Genomic DNA, 21,787 nt, shown 5'->3' with positions numbered 1-21,787 from the left:
TTGTCATTCTTTGAGAAAAGAAAGCCATCTAATTCCACAATGATTTCTCATTGCTTTAGGAATTAATTGCATTGTTTTAACTCTTTATGCTCCAAATGAATTAAACTATTTGGCCTTCTTTATTTAACTTGTTGTGGAAAAAAAAAAGTAAGAACTCATTGTGTGTGGTTGGGATGGGTTTTGAGAGAAGTCTTAGGCATAAATGGATTAAGTACTGTTCAGAGTTCTTTACATTTCCTATCACTTCTAACAAACATTCACAATTAACTGGGACTTTCCAAGAGATCCATCAATGGAGAAGTATTTTTAGGTGCTGGAAGCATTAAGCTGTATATACACACTTTTGGCAACTTTAGTCCTGTGCCAAGTGTTTTTCAGGGGATAAAAGTTCCTGCCCTGTTTAAAACTAGAACACACATGAGCTTATTTTCCAGTGTGAAATATTTAGATCTACATATCCTTGTAATTGCAGGAAATACACGATGAAATAATTAAATTTATCATTAATTCGACTGTTAAAATAGTTGGTCAGTTCTGCCCCTCACTTGCTTTTACATAATAGGAACCACACATGAACTATTCCAACTCTATCTCCTCTTGTTTACTTTAATGTTTATATTTTAATGTAAAACAAATACTAATATACAAAACTATTCACTGATAAATAATGTAGGAAAGAGCTCAGCAAAGCAAAGCTCAAATTATACATGTATTAAAAGATAAACTGAGGCATATTAAAAATTTTAGGAGTTTATTGAGCCAACATCAGTTTGAATCGGGCAGCATCAAACCAAAAGTGGTTAGAGTCACTCTGCCAACTGGAGCCACAGGAAAAGATTTATAGTGCAGACATGGAAGCAAAGCAAGGAAACTATTTCATTGGCTATTGCTTAAGCAGTTGCTTAATTTAGGAAAGTCTAGTTGGCTATTTGAGATCATTTGTTTCTTAGGCTTTGATTTCTTAATCTTGAGGCATGTACAGGGATTTACTAAAGCTTAGATTTCAGTTTGCTTTCATAGGCTCCCTAGGCATTAAAGCCATCTCAGGCTAATGGCCTCCTTACTTAATGCTTCTGCAGAGTAGAATATCTTGCAGGCGATATCTATTCGTATGACTTGAATGAGTTGAGCAGAGAGCTGCTTCTGTCCTATGGTTATTTTATGAGTCCTTTTTGGGGAGTGTATATATGAATTACGTGTGATGCATAGAAAGCTTTTGGTTAAACAAAAATCAATTGTCCTCCAAAGGGTTGCCAGGGAAAATGTCTCATGACCCATGTGGGGGGTGTTTGTTCTAATAATGTGAAAATTGGATATGTTTCTTGGGGTGGTCTCTAGTTGACTGGTAGGGCTCTGGGATGATTTAGGGAAGGGGAACTAATTGGTTTGGTGTGTGAGAGTTAGGAAGATTGTGATAGAGGCTATAGACTAAGGATTGGTTGGTTTACATACGGAAGATATTCTCTAGGCCCAGAGCCTTTTGCTCTCTCTGAGAATTAGGTCATCCTGGAAGGTGCAGTCTTTCCCAGGCCAGCAAGTTGTCCAGAAAAGCATATAAAACCAGAAAATGAAGTTAGAAGACTTGGGTCTATGCCTCACTAAGCATTTACTTTAATTCCTAGGTATTAGATTTTTTCTGTCAGTAATGTGAAATAGAAATTATGTAGCTTGCTTTTAATTGGACTGATGAGGACCAAAGGAATTAACATTTTTGAAAAAGCTTTGACAAGTATGAATTCAGTATACAAATAGTTGCCCTCAGGAATCATTACATCTAAGGTGCCCTTGAAGTTTTTGTTAAAGAAAGAACCCTTTATTGTATAACTACTTCTTGCTTAACCAAAACTTCTCATTGAGCAGGAAAACTTTCCCATCCATCAGTTTGTAATTTGTCTAACCATTCCTTGATTCAAAGACAGGGCTTATAAAATGTGAGACAGAAAAAGCTTTCTATTCTACTCATCCAGGCAATAAGAACAGATATAGTTTGCAAGATATTTTTCTCTGTATAGCATGTATGAATTATTTTTTATTTACTCTGCTCTTTTCTACATTAGGCATACTGATAAACTTTTGTGAATTGATATTTTAATACCTACATAAAAAATATCTATGTTTAATGAGCTACAGAAGTCAAGAGTATTTTGGGTTTAATGCCTATTATGTAAAAGCATGCAGCTAACTGAATTGACCAACTTTATAGCAGAATTGATATCTGGTTTGATGCATATTTCCATCGTGTGATTTCTACAATTACCAACTTTATGTACATATAAATACTTCACAGCAGGGAATAAATTATGTATTTGTTGTAAAGAAGGACAAAAACTTTTACACACTGGATATATGTACATTGTAGAGAGTTAAAATGTATATATTTATAAGTTAATGTTATACATTAATTTGTTTACTCTTCTTCCCTTGCCTCATTGAATCTTAAAATTCAAGTTTCAAGTCCTTCCTTCTTCTCTGAACCTCTAAAACCACCACAGTTTATAAGCATTGCTATCCTTTGAACACTTACTAAGTCCCATGATAAACTAGGATGAAAAGTATTTAGAAGGGTAATTCTATGTGAGTCTCCATGAGATTACTGGATCATCCCTGACAAACAATGAGTGTATATTAAAAATTCTTTCATAGAAACTTACTGTTTTTTTTCTTTTCCCTCTCCCCCCAGCAAACACTATCCTCATTTTTTAAATTATTTTTTTATTATTTTAGCTTTTCTTTTTTTAAAAAATTTATTTATTTTTTCAAATACATTTGTCTCTGCCTAACCCCCACCACTTTCCCTTGCCCCCTCCCTCCCTCCCTCCCTACCTCTCTCCCTTCCTCAACTCTTCCCCTTTGGTTTTGTCCATGAGTCCTTGCTATATGTTCCTTGACTTTCCCCTTCCCTTCCTTTTCCCCTGCCTACCCCTCCTCCTTCCCTCTTGTCTCTGTTGGTTTCTTTCCCTTTCAGTGTTGTTGGTCTTATTTTCCTTGCATCTTTGCATTGTTGGTTAGGTTCCACTTATAGGTGAGATCATATGGTATTTGTCTTTTGCCCCCTGGCTTATTTCGCTTAGCATAATGCTCCCCAGTTCGATCCATGCTGTCATGAAGTTTAGTAGTTCTTTTTTTCTTTCTGCTGCATAGTATTCCATTGTGTAAATGTGTCATAGTTTTCTGATCCAATCATCTACTGATGGGCATTTAGGTTGCTTCCAACACTTGGCTATTGTAAATTGTGCTGCTAGGAACATTGGGGTGCATAGGTTGTTTTGAATTGGCGTTTTGGGAATCTTAGGGTAGAATCCCAGCAGGGGAATCACTGGATCAAAAGGCAGTTTCATTTTCAGCTTTGTGAGGAAATTCCACACTGCTTTCCACAATGGCTGCACCAGTCTGCATTCCCACCAGCAGTGTACTAGTGTTCCCTTTTCTCCTCAGCCTCGCCAGCACCTGGTTTGTTGATCTGTTTATGATGGCCATTCTGACTGGTGTGAGGTGGTCCCTCAAGGTGGTTTTGATCTGCACTTCTCTGATGGCTAGCAATGCCGAGCATCCTTTCAAATGTCTCTGGGCCCTCTGTATCTCCTCCTTGGAAAAGTGTCTGCCCTAGTCCTTTGCCCATTTTTGGATTGGATCATTTGGCTTCTTGGAGTGGAGTCGAGTGAGTTCTTAATTTATCTTGGAGATCAAACCTCTATCTGATGTATCATTAACTAATATATTTTCCCATACGGTTGGCTCGCTTTTCATTTTGCTGATGTTTTCTTTAGCTGTACAGAAGCTTCTTATTTTGATGAGGTCCCACTTGCTTATTCTTTACTTTATGTCCCTTGCTTTAGGAGACATATCTGTGAAAAAATTGCTGCATGGAATATCTGAGAGTTTCCTGCCAATGTTCTCCTCTAGGACTTTTATGGTGTTGCAACTTAAGTTTAAGTCTTTTATCCATCTTGAATTTATTTTTATGTATGGTGTCAGCTGATGATCCAATTTCAATTTTTTGCATGTAGCTGTCCAGCTCTCCCAACAGCATTTGTTGAAGAGGCTGTTATTGCTCCATTTTATGCTTCTGCCCCCTTTGTGAAATATTAGATGCCCATAGAGACCTGGGCTTATTTCTGGGCTTTCTATTCTGTTCCACTGCTCTCTGGATCTGTTCTTGTGCCAGTACCAGATTGTTTTGAGTATAGTGGCTTTGTAGTAGAGTTTGATGTCCGGTATTGTGATCCCTTCTACTTTGTGTTTCTTTCTCAAAATTGCTACAGCTATTCAGGGTTGTTTATGGTTCCATATAAATTTTTGAAATGTCTGTTCTATTTCTGTGAAATATGTCATTGGTATCTTAATAGGGATTGCATTGAATCTATAAATTGCTTTGGGTAGTATGGACATTTTGATGATATTAATTCTTCCAATCCATGAGCACGGTATATGTTTCCATTTATGTGTGTCTTCCTTAATTACTTTCTTCAATGTTGTATAGTTTTCTGCATACAGGTCTTTTACCTCTTTGGTTAAATTTATTCCTAGGTACTTTATCTTTCTTGTTGCTATATCGAATGGTATTTTTTTTCTGATTTCTTCTTCTTCTCTTTCATTGCTGGTGTACAGAAACGCCTTTGATTTCTGGATGTTGACTTTGTATCCTGCTGTTTTGCCAAATTCACTTATTAGGTTGAGGAGTTTTTTGGTGGAGTCTACAGGGTTCTCTATGTACACTATCATGTCATCTGCAAACAATGATAGCTTTACTTCTTCCTTTCCTATTTGGATGCCTTTTGTTTCTTTTTCTTGTCTGACCGCTGTGGCTAGGACTTCCAATACGATGAAAATTACTGTTACTTCTAGAAAACACTCTCTGAATTTCCAGTAAGCAACTTAAACAAATTAAAATTTAATATACAGATTATTTTTAAGCTTTTTGGATAGATAATATAAATCTTTTATTTGTGGAAATTTACAATAGATAATTGAAAGTACTGAGTGTCCTAACAGTCTTGTAGACTGAAGAAAGTAGCCATTCTCTTAGAAACTATACTAATGGAAACTCAATGAGCCTTGATTAAATGACACAGCCAATTAAAATGAGAAACTGCAGACAGAATGCATTAAATAATTTTATTATAAATCACTAAAGTATAATATCAAGAAATTGAACACTTATTTATTATAAAAAGAGTTTATTATTTTCACTAAACTTTAATAGAAGTGAGAAACTATGATAATTAGCCTGTTTTCCTAAATTGGCTATAAAGTTACCAGAATGATTTTTTTATTGAAAGTTACAAATATTGTTATAAATAAATTACAATGCAAATTTATATTATAGAATTATACATTATTCTAGATAAATACTGACAATAACAATTTCAAGGTATTCAGAAATTTTTATTAATTTTTTTAAAAAGATAAACAAGGCTTTTATTTAAATTTTTTTACTTCAAAAAACTCACAGAAGTAAGATAACACAGTGATCTGGCTCAGAATAAAAGCCAAAGTGCTTAAAAGAGAGTGAGTTTTTCTTTCTTAATGCACATTTCTATCATATTTTAATATCTATATATTCTATCATAAATGTATCATATTTATTTAAGTGGTCACACTTTAGGGACATTTGTTTCCAACGTTTACAATTACAAATATTACTATAGTGGATATCCTGAAGTCGATCTTTGTACAACTTCAAGAGTATTTCTTTAGGACAAACTCCTTGAAATAATATTGCTGTGTCAAAGAGTAATCAGATTTTTGCATCTATGTTCATGAAGGATAACAGTTTATAATTTTCTGTAATATCATTATCAAATTTTTATGTCAAGGTTATTCTGGCCTTATAAAATAAATTGGGAAGGTCCTACCTGGGAGGCTCAGTTGGTGGGAGTATTGTCCAATACACCAAAAGGTTGCAGGTTCGATTCCCTATCAGGGCAAATACCTAGGTTGCAGATTTGATCCCCGGTTGGGATACATATGGGCGGCAACCAACCAATGTTTCTCTCTCACAACAGTGTTCCTCTCTCCTTTCCTCTCTAAAATCAATAAATATATACTTGGGTGAGAATTTTTTAAAAAAGTAAAAATAAATTGGGAAGTATTTCCTCCTCTGTGATCTGAAAGACTGTGTATGATTATTTTTTTTTCTTCCCTAAATATTTGGTAGAGTTCACCAATGAAGTCATCTGGCCCTTGAGTTTTCTTTAAAAAAAAACATATTTCATTGGTTATACAATTATGTTTGTCCCAATTTCCCCCTCTTTGCCACCTCCACTTGGTACCCCCCATTCTCTCTGGCAATCCCCCCACTTTAGTTCATGTACATGGGTCAAATATATAAATTCTTTGGCTACTCCATTTCCTATACTATTCTTAACATCCCCATGGCTATTCTGTACCCACCAATTTGTACTTCAATTCTAAATAGTAGCCTTGCTAGATAGAATAATCTAGGTTGTAGGTCCTTGTTTTTCATCACTTTGAATACTTCTTGCCAGTCCTTTCTTGCCTGCAAAGTTTCTTTTGAGAAATCAGCTGATAGTCTTATGGGAACTCCTTTGTAGACAACTCTGCTTTTTCCTGCCTCTTTTAAGATTTTCTCTTTATCTTTAACCTTTGGTATTTTAATTATGATATGTCCTCTTTGGGTCCATTTTGTTTGGGACTCTCTGTGCTTCCTGGTCTATTTTCTTCACCAAATTAGGGGAGTTTTCTTTCATTATTTTTTCAAATAAGTTTTTAACTTCTTGTTCTTTCTCTTCTCATTCTGGCACCACTATGATTTGAATGTTGGTACATTTGAAGTTGTTCTAGAGCCTTCTTAGCCTATCCTTGTTTTGTTTTTGTTTTGTTTTATTCTTTTTTCTTCTTGCTGTTCCAATTGAATGTTTTTTTCTTCCTTATGTTCTAAGTCATTGATTTGATTCTTGGCTTCATCCATTCCACTGCTGATTCCCTGTAAATTTTTATTTCACTTAGTATAACATTAATTTCTACATCTACCTGGGTTTTTTAATGTTGTTGAAGCACCAATGGTTCCATGAGCATCCTAATAACTAGTGTTTTGAACTCTGCACCTGATAGACTGCTAATCTCTAGCTGTTTAGTTCTTTTTCTGTAATTTTGTTCTGTTCTTTCATTTGGGCCATATTTCTTTGTCTCCTAATTTTGGCAGCCTCCCTTTGTTTGTTTTTATGTATTAGGTAGAGCTGCTTTCACTCCCTGTTTTAGTAACATGGTCTATTGTAGAAAAGAGAACCTATAAGTTGGATGGAGTGGGGCCTTAGGTTATCTTCAGGGCAGGACAACCTGTGTGAACCAGGTTGATGGAGTCTCCAATATGTTGTCATCACTCAGTGGCTCTGTGTGGGAGACGGCTCAGAAGGGGATCAATGCCACTACCTGGCCTCTGCAGTTTTGTTAGGGAGGAAGCTGTCTTTTAGCACTTGCCCTGATGCCAGACACTTCAGTTTCTTCTCATATGCCACTGGTGCCCTTCCAGATGCTGGCCCAGTGCTGGGACCAGAGGAAGTGAGTCTGCGTAAGCCCTAAATCTGTTGCAGACTCTTTACGAGGAGACTCCTGAGAATCCTGCAATTTCTTCTGCCACCCTAAGCCCCATTGGTTTACAGCCAGAAGTTGTGAAGACTTATCTTCCTGACACTGGAACCCTGGGCTGGGGCTGGTATTCCTCACTACTGAGATATCCCTCCCAATTTTATCTACCACACGTGGCGTGGGACCACCAGTTCCACATCTCCATGTCTCTGTGGCTCTCCACAGGTCTCCGTGGGTCTCCACATCTCTACCCCTCCTACTCAACTGGATGATAGTGGCTTCTTTAATTCCTTGGTTGTTGGGCTTCCATACAGCTCAATTTTCTGATGATTTGGGGTGATATTTGTTTTAGTTTAGTTGTAATTTTTGCTGTGGTTGTACAAGGAGGCGAGCCATGTTTACCATTTTGACCCCCATTCTACATTCTAGTAGTGTACCAGGAACAATTTAAAGTATATTACAAATATTAACTAATTCATGCTTCACAACAACCCTAAGAAGCCAGGTACATTTTACATTTAAAAAAACCAGAGTTTTAACTTAGTAGCTCTTAGTCATGCAACTAATATGTAGAAAATTAAGATTCACCAAGAAAGCTAGTATGTCTAAAACTCATACTCTTAAGGGTCATGGGGAAAATCCTGCTGCATTGTTGCTTTGACTACTTTCATTTGCATCCTTTTTATTCATCTTCTTTTACAAAAATTAAAAATTTGGGAAGCAATCACTTCTGTTTTAACCACTGTAGTTTTACTATTTGAATTGTTATTTTTATTATTTTAATTATTTATTTAATTATTACTATTATCGTTATTTTTAACATTTAATTGTTATTTTTCTTTTTTTGCAGTGGGATGCCATTACTGAAATGGATGAACATAATAGGCCCATTCACACATACCAGGTATGCAATGTAATGGAACCTAACCAAAATAATTGGCTTCGTACCAACTGGATCTCCCGAGATGCAGCTCAGAAAATTTACGTGGAAATGAAGTTCACACTGAGGGATTGTAACAGCATCCCATGGGTCTCGGGGACTTGCAAAGAAACCTTTAATCTGTATTATGTGGAATCAGATGAGTCCCATGGAATTAAATTCAAGCCAAGCCAATATACAAAGATTGATACAATTGCTGCTGATGAAAGTTTTACCCAGATGGATTTGGGTGATCGTATCCTCAAACTCAACACTGAAATTCGTGAAGTGGGACCTATAGAAAGGAAAGGATTTTACCTGGCTTTTCAAGACATTGGGGCATGCATTGCCCTGGTCTCAGTTCGTGTTTTCTACAAAAAGTGCCCCTTCACTGTTCGTAACTTGGCCGTGTTTCCTGACACCATCCCAAGGGTTGATTCTTCCTCTTTGGTTGAAGTAAGGGGTGCTTGTGTGAAGAGCGCAGAAGAGCGTGACACTCCGAAACTATATTGTGGAGCTGATGGAGATTGGCTGGTTCCTCTTGGAAGGTGCATCTGCAGCACAGGATATGAAGAAATTGAGGGTTCTTGTCACGGTAAGAAGCATTCAAATAAGTTATTAAACATTTAAATGATTATTTTAACTTTAAAACTAAGTATTTTTCACATTTTTATGATAATGTAATACCTATAGTTTTCAAGATAAAATGATTTTTCTCTTTATGTGAATAAGTTTATGAGGGCTTATTAATCTAATAAATATATACATTTATAATTTTTACATATCCATGATAAAATAAACTATATGAATTGTGTTTGGGTTTAGGACTCATAATCAAAACACAAATATATAAATACAATTATTCATTGGTAAATAGTAACAAAGTAGAGATAGTTTCCTCTCAATAGTAAATTATTTATAGGTTTGTTTTCTATAGCACTGAATTTAATTTATTGACTTTTTTCCTATATTCATGCTCATTAAAAAGGATGAGAACAAACAAGAAAAACATACTTTTATGTACATAGGGTCATGCATAAGTGTGAATATTTAATGATTTTATATGTTTTTAAATCACTTGGGTTTTGAAAAGTTCAGTAGAGCCTCCAATGATGATTATGTCGGTCATTTGAAAAAATTAATATTTGCGTAAAATGTCTGCAGTATATTTTTATAAAGTATGGGCCAATTCATTCCAATATCTAAATATTAAAATATATTTATTTGAAATTTATTAATAGATTGAATTCAAAAATTTTATTTACTCATAACGATTTATAGAATGAAACAAAAATAAGTTGCACATGATCCTTTGGAAGAACTTATAAAAATATTTTGTATTAGAAAATGTTCTAAAGAAAAATTCATATATATGAGTAATTCTTCAATGAGATTAAGAAGGTAAAAGAACTTGGGGTTAACATATTGGACATACTGTCCATGTAGTTTTACTGTATTTTAAAATGGAGAAGCTGGACATTAATTAGTATAAATAAAGTTTTGAAAATACTTAAAGAATTGTTTTCTAATATAACAAAGTATGTGATTAATTATTATTAAATATTGGTGATTTTTCATGTCATTTACCACAGAATTACAAGTAGAGACAATCACTTATGGCTGGATGGCTTTTACTTAGTATGCTTGTTCTGTGAAATTACATTCTTATATACATGCTTTAAAATTCCTTCCATTGTTTGGCATAGTTGATTTTGAACAAATGATAATCATCAGCTTATCCAGAGACAATCTTAGATTCATCTGATTTATCTGTTTAACAGTTAGTTACCTTGATCAAAATTTATTTGATTGCAAGAATATGAATAGGTACAATGTGTGTTCTTGATGCTTTGTTTCATATTGCCCCTTTTCATCCTCTGATAATACTTTTTATCTTTTATTCTATTGCCATCTATCAACAAGTTATTTCACACCCAAATCTCTGAATCACATGTAATCTAAATGGCAGATTAGCTGGAATTTATATGAATAAAATATACCTCAAGTAGTAATATGACACCATAGATATATATGATTTTCTTTTTTTAGTCTGCTCTGTTAGAGCAATTATATTATTTAAATTATTTACATTTATGAAAAACCTATTGTCTTTTAATCACTTTGGTAGTTGGTAGAGATAAATATAAATAAAGTATATGTTTCAGTTATCTATTGTCATTGAGACGAAACAGCCCAACACTTAGTAGTATAAAACCAAATGACTTATTATTTCTCAGGTCTCAGCAGTGTAGTTTTTTTGCTTAATGTAGATTAAACAGAGGTCAGCTGGGAGCTTGACTGGAGTTGGGATATTCAAGATGACCTCTCATCTTCAAGGGCCTTTGTCTAGATGGCCTTTCATCATTTGAAAATCTAGTTCGAGTTTTGTTACAGTACAGTGGCTGGCTTTAAGAGATAGATTGTCACATGACCAGGTATTAAGTTAATAAATGAGAAGGCTACACAGGTATGAATACCTGGGACTGTGTTTACAGTGAGCTATCAATATGAAGGTATACTACAGTTCACTCTCTAGTTTCTCATGATTTTTATCCTTCATGCACAAAAACCCACTCCTTCCCAAAGATTTATCCCATTATGGCATTATGTTTAAGTCCAGAAGAGCATCATTGAAATCAATTCCAGATGCGAATGAAGCTAAAGCTCCTCTTGACATGGAGAACTGAGAACCAAAATGTATTGTTCCCCCCACACACAGCACTCATGGGACAGGGACAGGATAATTGGAAAAGAGTCTCCAATATCTAAAGGCGGGTATGCACTAATCACCATTTCATTGTGATTCTGAAATCCAAATAGATGTTGTAGGGATCCATTACTGCAGAGCAGGGAATGTTCTTTGATGAGAGCCCAGTGTGCTCCCTAGGAATGGTTATCTGTGACTCTTGGCTTCCTTACTCTGCCCTCTGAGTCGGTCCATTTATAGGAACGGCCCATGTGCTAGTTGCCAGTTTCAGCAGCTGAGAAAAGCTGTTAATTTGATTCACAACATTATGAAGTATTTTTTTTCTATTTTCCAAGTTATCACAGACAGTATAACCCTTTATTATCTGCAATAGTAATTGTTTTACTTCTCTTCCATCCTCCCATCCTCTACTCCTTCCAGCCTTTACAATCTGTTTAGCACTAAAGCAAATACTACATTTAGTTTTGTGCTATAACAGCACTCCTTGTCTTATAAAAATTATTTACTTAAAATCTGGAAATACAAGCTGGAGTTAGCTAGGTGTTCCTTCTGCTGGTCTTACCTGGGGTGTCTCACACAACTGCAGTTGTTTTGATGTTTAACAAAGCTGGACATCAAATGTGGTTTCACCCATATGTGAAATTTTGAGGCCCTAAGATTGCTTATTGTGTAAATCCTGATAATAATTTTAATGTGTTTCATTTTAGGAAATTATTCTAATTTTTCTTTCTGGGATAACTGTTAAATGTATTTATTCACCATAACATCCAAAGGGCTTCACAATTTGACCTTGTCCTATTCTGTTCTGATTTTTGCAAAATCTTTCTCCTATGTTTTTATTCTTTTGAACAATTTATGTATGTTTCACATCTCCTGCTTTTTTTCAGTATCTTGTCTCCCTTCTTTGTGTTTCTTTTCCTTTTTCTGTGATGGAATTTTATTTACCCTTTAAAGTCTAGCACAAATGTCATATAAGCAGGTCTTCACAAAGTTAATCTCTTTCTCCTCTGAACTGTAATTTGTGCTAATTATTTATATATCTGTTTCACCAGGGCTGTCAGATAAAAATGTCAGATAAATACATTTTTAAAAATGTATTTAAAAATCATGTGTGTAACTGCCCTGGCTGGTGTGGCTCAGTGGGTTGAGTGCTGGCCTGCGAACCAAAGGGTTGCTGGTTCAATTTCCAGTCTAGGGCCCATGCCTGGGTTGCAAGCCAGGTCCCCAGCAGGGGGGGCAAAAAATGCAACCACACGTTGATGTTTCTCTTCCTCTCTTCCCCTCTCTAAAAATAAATAAATAAGATCTTTAAAAAATAAAAATAAAAAAATAAAAATCATGTGTGTGATAAAAGGCACAGTATTTGTGGATGTGAATGATCATAAGGCCCTGATAACTAGGCTCTACTGAGTAAAGATAGACAATATTAATATACCTGTGGTATGCTTGGTTTCTTCTCATTCCTTTGAATAGGGATGTTTTCTTCAGAAGGGCTGTAGTGTTTTAGATTTAGAAAGCTTTAGAAAATATCTTTATTTCTCATTGTATGAATCAGGATGCTAAATAACGAAGAACAGAATGTTATTCCCTGGAGCCTCTTAATAACTAAATACTAGATTGAGGACTGAAGTGTTGATTTTTCTCAACCTGGTCTCTGCGTGTTTTCCTTTCATACTTTCCTTCCTTCTCCACTTCCTCCCTTCTTCCTTTCCATCTTTTTAATTTCCTCATTCCAGGCATCCATGCCCTTAACTTGATTACCTTGCCAAACAGTACAGAGGAGTCACAAGTCACTGATCATTAAATCTAGGCCCTTTGCCCTGCGTTCATTGTCTGGAATCTGATAATGGGCACTGGTGGAGCAACGGAGAGGAACACCCTCTCTGAAATTTAGGCTACAAAGAATGATGGGAAAATGTATAAATTTATCTGTAACTTTGCTTTTAGAAATGATAAGCAAGAAAAATTACAATGAGGTTTTAGGGGTTTTCATAATTTATTTGAATAGATTTGACAGTCTTGGTCTGCTGTATAACAAAAGCACAGTAAGCTGGTTTAAAATAGAATAAATTTATATTTACCCACCTATCAATATCAGGTTAATGGTGTATATCTGTTTGTATTTAAATAATTTATTATTTTTAACCCTAAATGTTGTACTACTGAATGTTTGAACATATTATTCCCTTCTCTATAATATTGTTAAGGTATATCTATTTTAAATTTTAGATTCACAAAAGAAAGAGACACTCTTATCTTTGCTATAAATCAGGTTTAACTAGACATAAACATATTAAACAGGAATGCTAAAATTTAAAACCAAACACAGTAATTTAGGTTATTCTATTATATATAATAAGCAGCATTTTATTTTTGGCTCAAATCTCAAATTATTTCACAAAACTATTTTTATTTTATTTCATACTTTCATAATTAAAGCTATCATACATAAGAATATCGATGTTACAGACTTAATTTTTATCTTTATTTCACTAAGGCTTTGAATTACAAAATTATGTTGAGTAATAAAGCATTAATCGATCAAATAGTCTTTCATGTCATATATTTAAGAATATTTAACACAATGGAACAAATAATTAGAAGAAATAATTAACATGCAATATTGAATGTAATGTTTGTTTACTTGTGAGTATTGAAGTGACATGAATCCCTAATAAATTCCTCTTGGATAGTAATTTGGAATACATTTAATTAAAGCAGTGGCATCTGTACTTAGAGATATTAGTTAAAGTTGGGGATTTTAGACCTGATAGCAAACTATATTATCTATATCTATATTATCTATATCTATATCTATATCTATATCATCTATCTATATATGTCAAGGATACATTCTTTAAGCCTCTAAGTAACACATGACATAGTTTAACAAAATAACATTAACTATGGAATTTAAAGTTCTGAAACACTGAGAATTTTTAAAAACTTTTCCTCTTTCTAGGCACATGTTTATATTCATTTATTTTTTCTTCTAGTGCTGCTTTAAAATTCAGGGGGAAGGATGAAGAAAATTCTGGGACCATTGCGTTATTGTTCACAGAGATAAATGGGATGTTCAGGGCCTTTGGTGACATAGCTATCGCTTTGATCTCCTGAAAAGTGTTATTATTAAGCTTTCATGGTTTTGTCATCTGTTACAGTTAAGAAACATTTATTCTTTGTGTTTATGGTCTTCTGTCTAATCATGTTATCAGAAATGATTGTGGAAACAGCATTAAGAAATTTTGAGACACCAATATTTGCTGGCTTTAAATAAGGGGGTTTGAGGATATGATGAAAAGCTAAAAGGTGAAATTAGGATCGGAAAAAAAGGGCAGACTTATTGGCCCAAATAATATTTTCACTTTCTGAAGGTTTTCACAAACTAAATATGAACTCTTACAATAGAACCTTCAATTCCAAATAAAGCTGCTTTTTCATGAAGCAATTCTAGACTTACAGTCTGCTTGAGAAGAATATGAAATCAGGAGGCTTGGAGGAGCAGTCTAAAAATAGAAGGTATTATTTCCAAGCAAAACAGAATAAAGTTAAATAATTGTATTATTTTTGTCATTATTTTAAAAATAGGTTAAAACATAAACTGGTTTGAAATGATTATTTTTAGTAATTTAAGTAACCAAATTTTAGCTTCTGTTTTAGTTCCTATTTTATTCTCTGCTGACTTGTGTGTTATAAATCATATTTCTACATAGGCTATACCTATTTTTTAAATCATTTTTAGCACATATATTTACAAGAAGGGATAAAGTTATTTAGCATTTCTGTTCTCTTTCCAAACATGACATATCATGACACCCACAAGAAATTGTTACCTTTTTTGTGAATGTTCTTGAGAATATTGTCTAGCACTTTAGTTTTCCTTAATATACCAAGATATAGTAACAACTTTTATATTTGATAAGTTTTCTATCATTATCTCATTTCTTCTGGGTTCAATATTTCATTTGCTGAAGTATATGCTTTGGTAGGTCTTTGGTAAGGTTTTATAAGCGTTTAAGCTCTTCGTTTGGTAAATATCTAAAAATATATTTATTTTCCCGCCCTCTTCAATGGTTGTTTATTTTAGTATAGAATACTAGGTGACTATTTTTTTCCTAAACATTCTGAAAATATTATTTCCCTGTTCATAAGAATCTATTGTTAATAATACCCTTCTGATAGTTTCATGTAATAACTAGGGAGGTTATCTGTAGATACCTTATGTTGAATATTCAGTTATATCGTGCTGTAACTGGTGTGGGTTTGTTTTTTTCCTGTTTTGGATTCTGTGTGTTGAACTTGAGAAAGTGTATGTGTGCTTTGTTACTTTTTTCTGTTTTCAACTTCTAGAATACCTCCTAGATATTTGTTGGAGACCTTCATTATCCTCTTTATCTTTGATATTTTTAAAAATATTTTAATCTCAGCACTGAATTTCACATTATGAATTTTCAGTTTGACAACAACTAGGTAACAATTTACCTTATCTACAATTTACTTTATAGTTACTTAAAGTAACAATTTATCTTCATTAGTTTCTGCGTTTCATTTTTTTTTATTTCTCAATTGTCAGTATTTTATTTCTATCTACTTTGTTTTGGAATTTCTTTTTCTCTTTTAGGGATGTCATTTTTTGTGGGTCTTAAAACCACATTCAAAGTAATAGAAATTAGGTTTAAACTAATCTCTTGGATGACATCAGCATCATGATGATTGAAGCAATTCCTTTGTCTTTCCCCTTTAAGTTACAACCAAAAGGATATCCTTAGCCCCAAATAGGATCTTCTGCAAAAGACATCAGGACACCAGAGAGATCCATATATCTGTACATCTGAAGGTGGTTGGGTTGGGCCTTGTGGAGGTGGGGGAACCAGAAGAGCTGTTATAGTGCAGCCCCTCACCAGAGGCTCTAGGAACCAATGTGGCACCAAGGGCCAGAGGCCTCGGGAACAGTATCAAGGCCAGAGACTGGTAACACTGGTGACTCAGCAGCAGCAGCTGTGTCTGTGACCTGAGGCTCCAGGAATTGTGGTTATGCCCAAGAGTAGGGTTTCTAGGAACAATTGTGGCACCCCGGTCCCAGTGACACTAACAGCAGCAAGATACCCGCAACGTCAGAAGCACAAGTGTTGACAGGGCGTGGCAATGGCTCTAGCAAAGGCTGTAGAGGTTATGATCTGATAGAGAATTCAAAATAGCTATAATAAAGAAATTCAACAAGCTACTAGAAAATTTAGAAATACTGTTGGATGAGCTCAGAAATAAAATTACTGAATGGGAGAAGTACGGTACAAGAGAGATTGTAACTCTAAAAAAGAATCATACAAATTCTAAAGCTAAAGAAGTCAGTAAATTATATGAGCAGTGTGTGAGGAAGCTTTAAAAATAGAGCAGACCACATGGAAGAGGGAATCAGTGAACTTGAAGGTACAAATCTAGAAATAATCAAAGTGGAAGTGAAGATAGAGCTAAGATATTTTTTAAAAATGAAGCACTCTGTAAGAATTGTCTAATTCCATTAGGAAATGCAATGTAAGGAGAGTGGGCAGTCCAGAAGATGATAAGTGGGAGATGGGAGCAGAGAGCTAATTTAAAGAAAAAATAAAGTTTCTTCAATGGGTGGCATTTGAATAAATGGACAGATATATGCAAAAGAATGATAGTAGACAACTATCTTATACTACAAAATTTACTTATACACAAAAATTAACTCAAAATGGATTAAAGACTTGAATGTAATATCTGAAATCATAAAGTGCATAGAAGAAAGCGTAGGCAGTAAACACCTTAACATCAGTCATAGAGATGTTTTTGTGGATTTGATTCCAATGGCAAAGAAACAAATGCAAAAATAAACAAACAGAACTACAACAAACTGAAAAGTTTCTGCATAGCAAAGTAAATATCAACAAAGTGAAAAGACAACTACCAAATGAGAAAATATATTTACTTGCATTTCATATGTCCAGCGAGGTGTTAATATCCAAAATAAATAAAGAGAGCTAGTTCATCTCAACAACAACAAAAACATTCCAATTAAAAAAATGTTCAGAGAATCTGACTACACATTTTTAAAAAAGACATACAGAGGGCCAACATATTAAAAGATGTTCAACGTCACTAATTATTAAGGAAATATAAATCAAAACCACAATATATCACCTTACACCTCTCCGCAAACATGCTTTTTAACCCAAAATGGCTATTATCAAAAAGACAAGAAACAAATGTTGGAGAAGATGTGGAGAAAAGGGAACCTATGTACTCCTAGTGGGAATGTAAGTTTCTATAGCCACTATGGAAAAAAATGTGGAGATGTCCCAGAAAATTAAGAATGGAAGTACCATATAATTCAGCTATTTCTCTTCTGGGCTTTTTTCAAAGAATACAAAAACATTATTTCAAAAAAATATATATTCAATCCTATGTTTATTGTAGCATTATTTACAATAGCTAAGATAGGGAAACAACCTATGAGTCCATTGATAAATGAAGGAATAAAGAAAACATGATATATGTATAACACACACAATGGAATATAATACTCAGCCATAAAAAGAAGAAGTTTGTTAAGACGGGGTGGAACTTGAGGGTATTCTACTAAGTGAAATGTCAGGTGTAAAAAGACAGATATTGTATTATTTTACTCATATGTGGGATATAAAACAAAAACTAAGAGAAAACAAATGGGCAAATGAAAAACAAGAACAAAAACAAATCACAGAGGCAGACAACAGATCAGTAGCTACCAAAGGAAGCGGGTTAGAGGGAGAGTGAAAGGGTAAAGAGGAGATTAAAGGAGTAAAGGGGGTCAGTTGTATGATATCAGATGGAAACTAGACTTTTAGTGGTGAACATGATGTAGTACACACACATGTTGAATTATAATTGTATACCTGAAACATATATAAAGTTATAAACCAATATTACCTCAATAAAACAAAAACAAAATAAAATAATCTACTGATATTAGTGTATTGACTATATTTGAAAGCATTAGTGTTCATTGTGTACAATGGAATTGTACTTGCAGGCTATTTTACATTTCTACATTTTTTTAAACTTAGAGATACTTTTTTTATTGTTGCTTAATTATACTTATCCCCATTTTTTCCCCCCTAACCCTCCCCTGCCCTACCCACCCCCTACCTAACATTCACTCCTCCCACCCACCGCTGTCTTTGTCCACTGGTCCTTTGCACATGTTCCTTGACCCTTCCTCTTCTTTTTTTTTTTATTTTCTTTATTATTTCAAATATATTTGTCTCTGCCTTCCCCTCACCACCCTCCCCTGTCCCCTCCCCCCTTACCCTCCCTAAATCCTTCCCCTTTGGTTTTGTCCATGAGACTTTGCTACACCTTCCCCGACCCTCCCACTGCCTTCCTTTTCCCCGTCCCCGCCTCCCTATATCCCTCTTATCTTTTTCTTTTCTTTTCCTTTCAGTGTTGCTGGTCTTATTTTCCCTGCATCTTTGTATGGTTGGTTAGGATCCACTTATAGGTGAGATCATATGGTATTTGTCTTTCACCCCCTGGCTTATTTCGCTTAGCATAATGCTCTCCAGTTCCATCCATGCTGTCATGAAGTTTAATCGTTCTTTTTTTCTTTCTACTGCGTAGAATTCCATTGTGTAAACGTATCATAGTTTTTTGATCCAATCATCTATTGATGGGCATTTACGCTGCCTCCAACACATGGCTATTGTAAATTGTGCTGCTAGGAACATTGGGGTACATAGGTTCTTTTGAATTGGCGTTTTGGTGTTCTCAGTGTATAGTCCCAGCAGAGGAATCCCTGGATCAAAAGGCAGTTCCATTTTCAGCTTTCTGAGGAAATTCCACACTGCTTTCCATAGTGGCTGTACCAGTCTGCATTCCCACCAACAGTGTACTAGGGTTCCCTTTTCTCCACAGCCTCGCCAGCACCTGTTGTTTGTTGATCTGTTTATGATGGCCATTCTCACTAGTGTAAGGTGGTACTTCCTGGTGGTTTTGATCTGCATCTCTCTGATGGCTAGCGATGCCGAGCATCCTTTCAAATGTCTCTGGGCTCTCTGTAACTCTTCCTTGGAAAAGCGTCTGCCCAGGTCCTTTGCCCATTTTTGGATTGGATCGTTTGTCTTCTTGGAGTGGAGTCGAGTGAGTTCTTTTATATTTTGGAGATCAAACCTCTATCTGATGTATCATTAGCGAATATATTTTCCCATACAGTTGGCTCGCTTTTCATTTTGCTGATGTTTTCTTTAGCCGTGCAGAAGCTTCTTATTTTGATGAGGTCCCACTTGTTTATTCTTTACTTTATGTCCCTTGCTTTAGGAGACATATCTGTGAAAAAATTACTGCATGGAATATCTGAGAGTTTCCTGCCAATGTTCTCCTCTAGGACTTTTATGATGTTGCAACTTAAGTTTAAGTCTTTTATCCATCTTGAGTTTATTTTTGTGTATGGTGTCAGCTGATGATCCAATTTCAATTTTTTGCATGTAGCCGTCCAGCTCTCCCAACACCATTTGTTGAAGAGGCTATTATTGCTCCATTTTATGTTTCGGCCCCCTTTGTCAAATATTAGATGCCCATAGAGACCTGGGCTTATTTCTAGGCTTTCTATTCTGTTCCACTGCTCTATGGATCTGTTCTTGTGCCAGTACCAGATTGTTTTGAATATAGTGGCTTTGTAGTACAGTTTGATGTCTGGTATCATGATCCCTCCTACTTTGTGTTTCTCTCTCAAAATTGCTATGGCTATTTGGGGTTGTTTATGGTTCCATATAAATTTTTGAAATGTCTGTTCTATTTCTGTGAAATATGTCATTGGTATCTTAATAGGGATTGCATTGAATCTATAAATTGCTTTGGGTAGTATGGACATTTTGATGATATTAATTCTTCCAATCCATGAGCACGGTATATGCTTCCATTTATGTGTGTCTTCCTTAATTACTTTCTTCAATGTTGTATAGTTTTCTGCATACAGGTCTTTTACCTCTTTAGTTAAATTTATTCCTAGGTACTTTATCTTTCTTCTTGCTATATATCGAATGGTATTTTTTTTCTGATTTCTTCTTCTCTTTCATTGCTGGTGTACAAAAATGCCTTTGATTTCTGAATGTTGACTTTGTATCCTGCTGTTTTGCCAAATTCACTTATTAGATTGAGGAGTTTTTTGGTGGAGTCTACAGGGTTCTGTATGTACACTATCATGTCATCTGCAAACAATGATAGCTTTACTTCCTCCTTTCCTATTTGGACGCCTTTTGTTTCTTTTTCTTGTCTGACCACTGTGGCTACGATGTCCAATACGATGTTGAATAGAGGTGGTGAAATCAGACATCCTTGTCATGTTCCTGCTCTTAGTGGGAAAGCTTTCAGTTTTTGCCTGTTGAGTATGATATAGGCTGTAGGTTTTTCATATATGGCCTCTATTACATTGAGGAATGCCCGATTTATTCTTATTTTGCTGAGTGTTTTGATCATAAATGGGTGCTGTACCTTATCGAATGCTTTTTCTGCGTCTATTGAGATGATCATGTGGTTTTTGTCTTTCCTTTTATTTATGTGATGTATTACGTTTATTGATTTGCATATATTGAACCGTCCCTGCATCTCTGGGATGAATACCACGTGATCATGATGGATAATCTTTTTAATGTATTGCTGGTTGCGGTTTGCCAATATTTTCTTGAGGATTTTAGCATCTATGTTCATCAGCAAAATTGGCCTGTAGTTTTCTTTCTTCGTAGGGTCTTATCTGGTTTTGGCATTAGGGTGATTCTGGCCTCATAAAAAGAGTCTGGTAGTCTTCTTTCCTCTTGGATTTTTTGGAATAGTCTGAGAAGGACAGGGGTTAGCTCTTCCTTAAATGTTTTGTAAAATTCTCCTTAAATGATTTGTGAAACAGTCCGGCTCTGGGCTTTAGTGTGCTGGGAGTTTCTTGATTACTGCTTTAATTTCCCCAGCTGTTATTGGTCTGTTCAAGCTTTCTGTTTCTTCCTTCTTCAGTGCTGGGAGATTATACTTTTCTCGAAATTTGTCCATTTCATCAAGGTTTTCAGGTTTCTTGGCATAAATTAATTGTTCAGAGTAGTTTCTTACAATCCTTTGTATTTCTGTGGTATCAGTGAGTTGTTATTTGTCCTCTTTCATTTCTGGTATTATTTATTTGGGTTCTCTCCCTTTTTTTCTTGATGAGTCCCCTTAAATGCTTCTTGACTTTTTTTTATCTTTTCAAAGAACTAGCTCCTGGATTGGTTGATCCTTTGAATTGTTCTTTTCGTTGCTATGTCATTCAGTTATGCTCTAAACTTGACTATTTCCTTCCTTCTACTTGCTCTGGGGTTTATTTGCTGTTTCTCCAGTTCTTGAAGTTGTAGTGTTAGGTCTTTTATTTGAAAAATTTCTATCTTTTTTAGGTAAGCCTGTATTGCTATGAACTTCTCTCTCAGGGCTGCCTTTCCTGTGTCCCATAAGGTTTTGGACTGTTGTCTTTTCATTTGTTTCCAGAACCTTTTTGATTTCTTCTCTTATCTCATTATTGACCCATTCATTGTTCAATAGTCTACTATTCAGTCTCCATGAGTTTGCAAGTTTTTGAGGTTTCTCTTTGAGGTTGATTT

General features: G+C 34.9%; 1 protein-coding gene across 2 annotated transcripts in view; it reads left to right on the top strand.

Moving 5' to 3' along the window:
- The window catches only part of EPHA6 (EPH receptor A6), an 877,165-nt gene that overhangs the window by 148,257 nt on the left and 707,121 nt on the right, over positions 1-21,787 (top strand). For both annotated transcript variants that reach the window (XM_054577406.1, XM_054577405.1), the window contains exon 3: positions 8,399-9,062. In XM_054577406.1, the coding sequence (XP_054433381.1) occupies positions 8,399-9,062 (664 nt within the window). The remainder of the gene's footprint in view (positions 1-8,398; positions 9,063-21,787) is intronic.

Source organism: Pteronotus mesoamericanus, unplaced genomic scaffold (assembly GCF_021234165.1).
Source record: "Pteronotus mesoamericanus isolate MK-2021 breed Mesoamerican mustached bat unplaced genomic scaffold, CSHL_Meso_final contig_42, whole genome shotgun sequence".
NCBI classification, from domain to species: domain Eukaryota; kingdom Metazoa; phylum Chordata; class Mammalia; order Chiroptera; family Mormoopidae; genus Pteronotus; species Pteronotus mesoamericanus.
The sequence above is the reverse complement of the archived record's forward strand: the minus strand, read 5'-3'. Positions and strand labels throughout refer to the sequence as shown.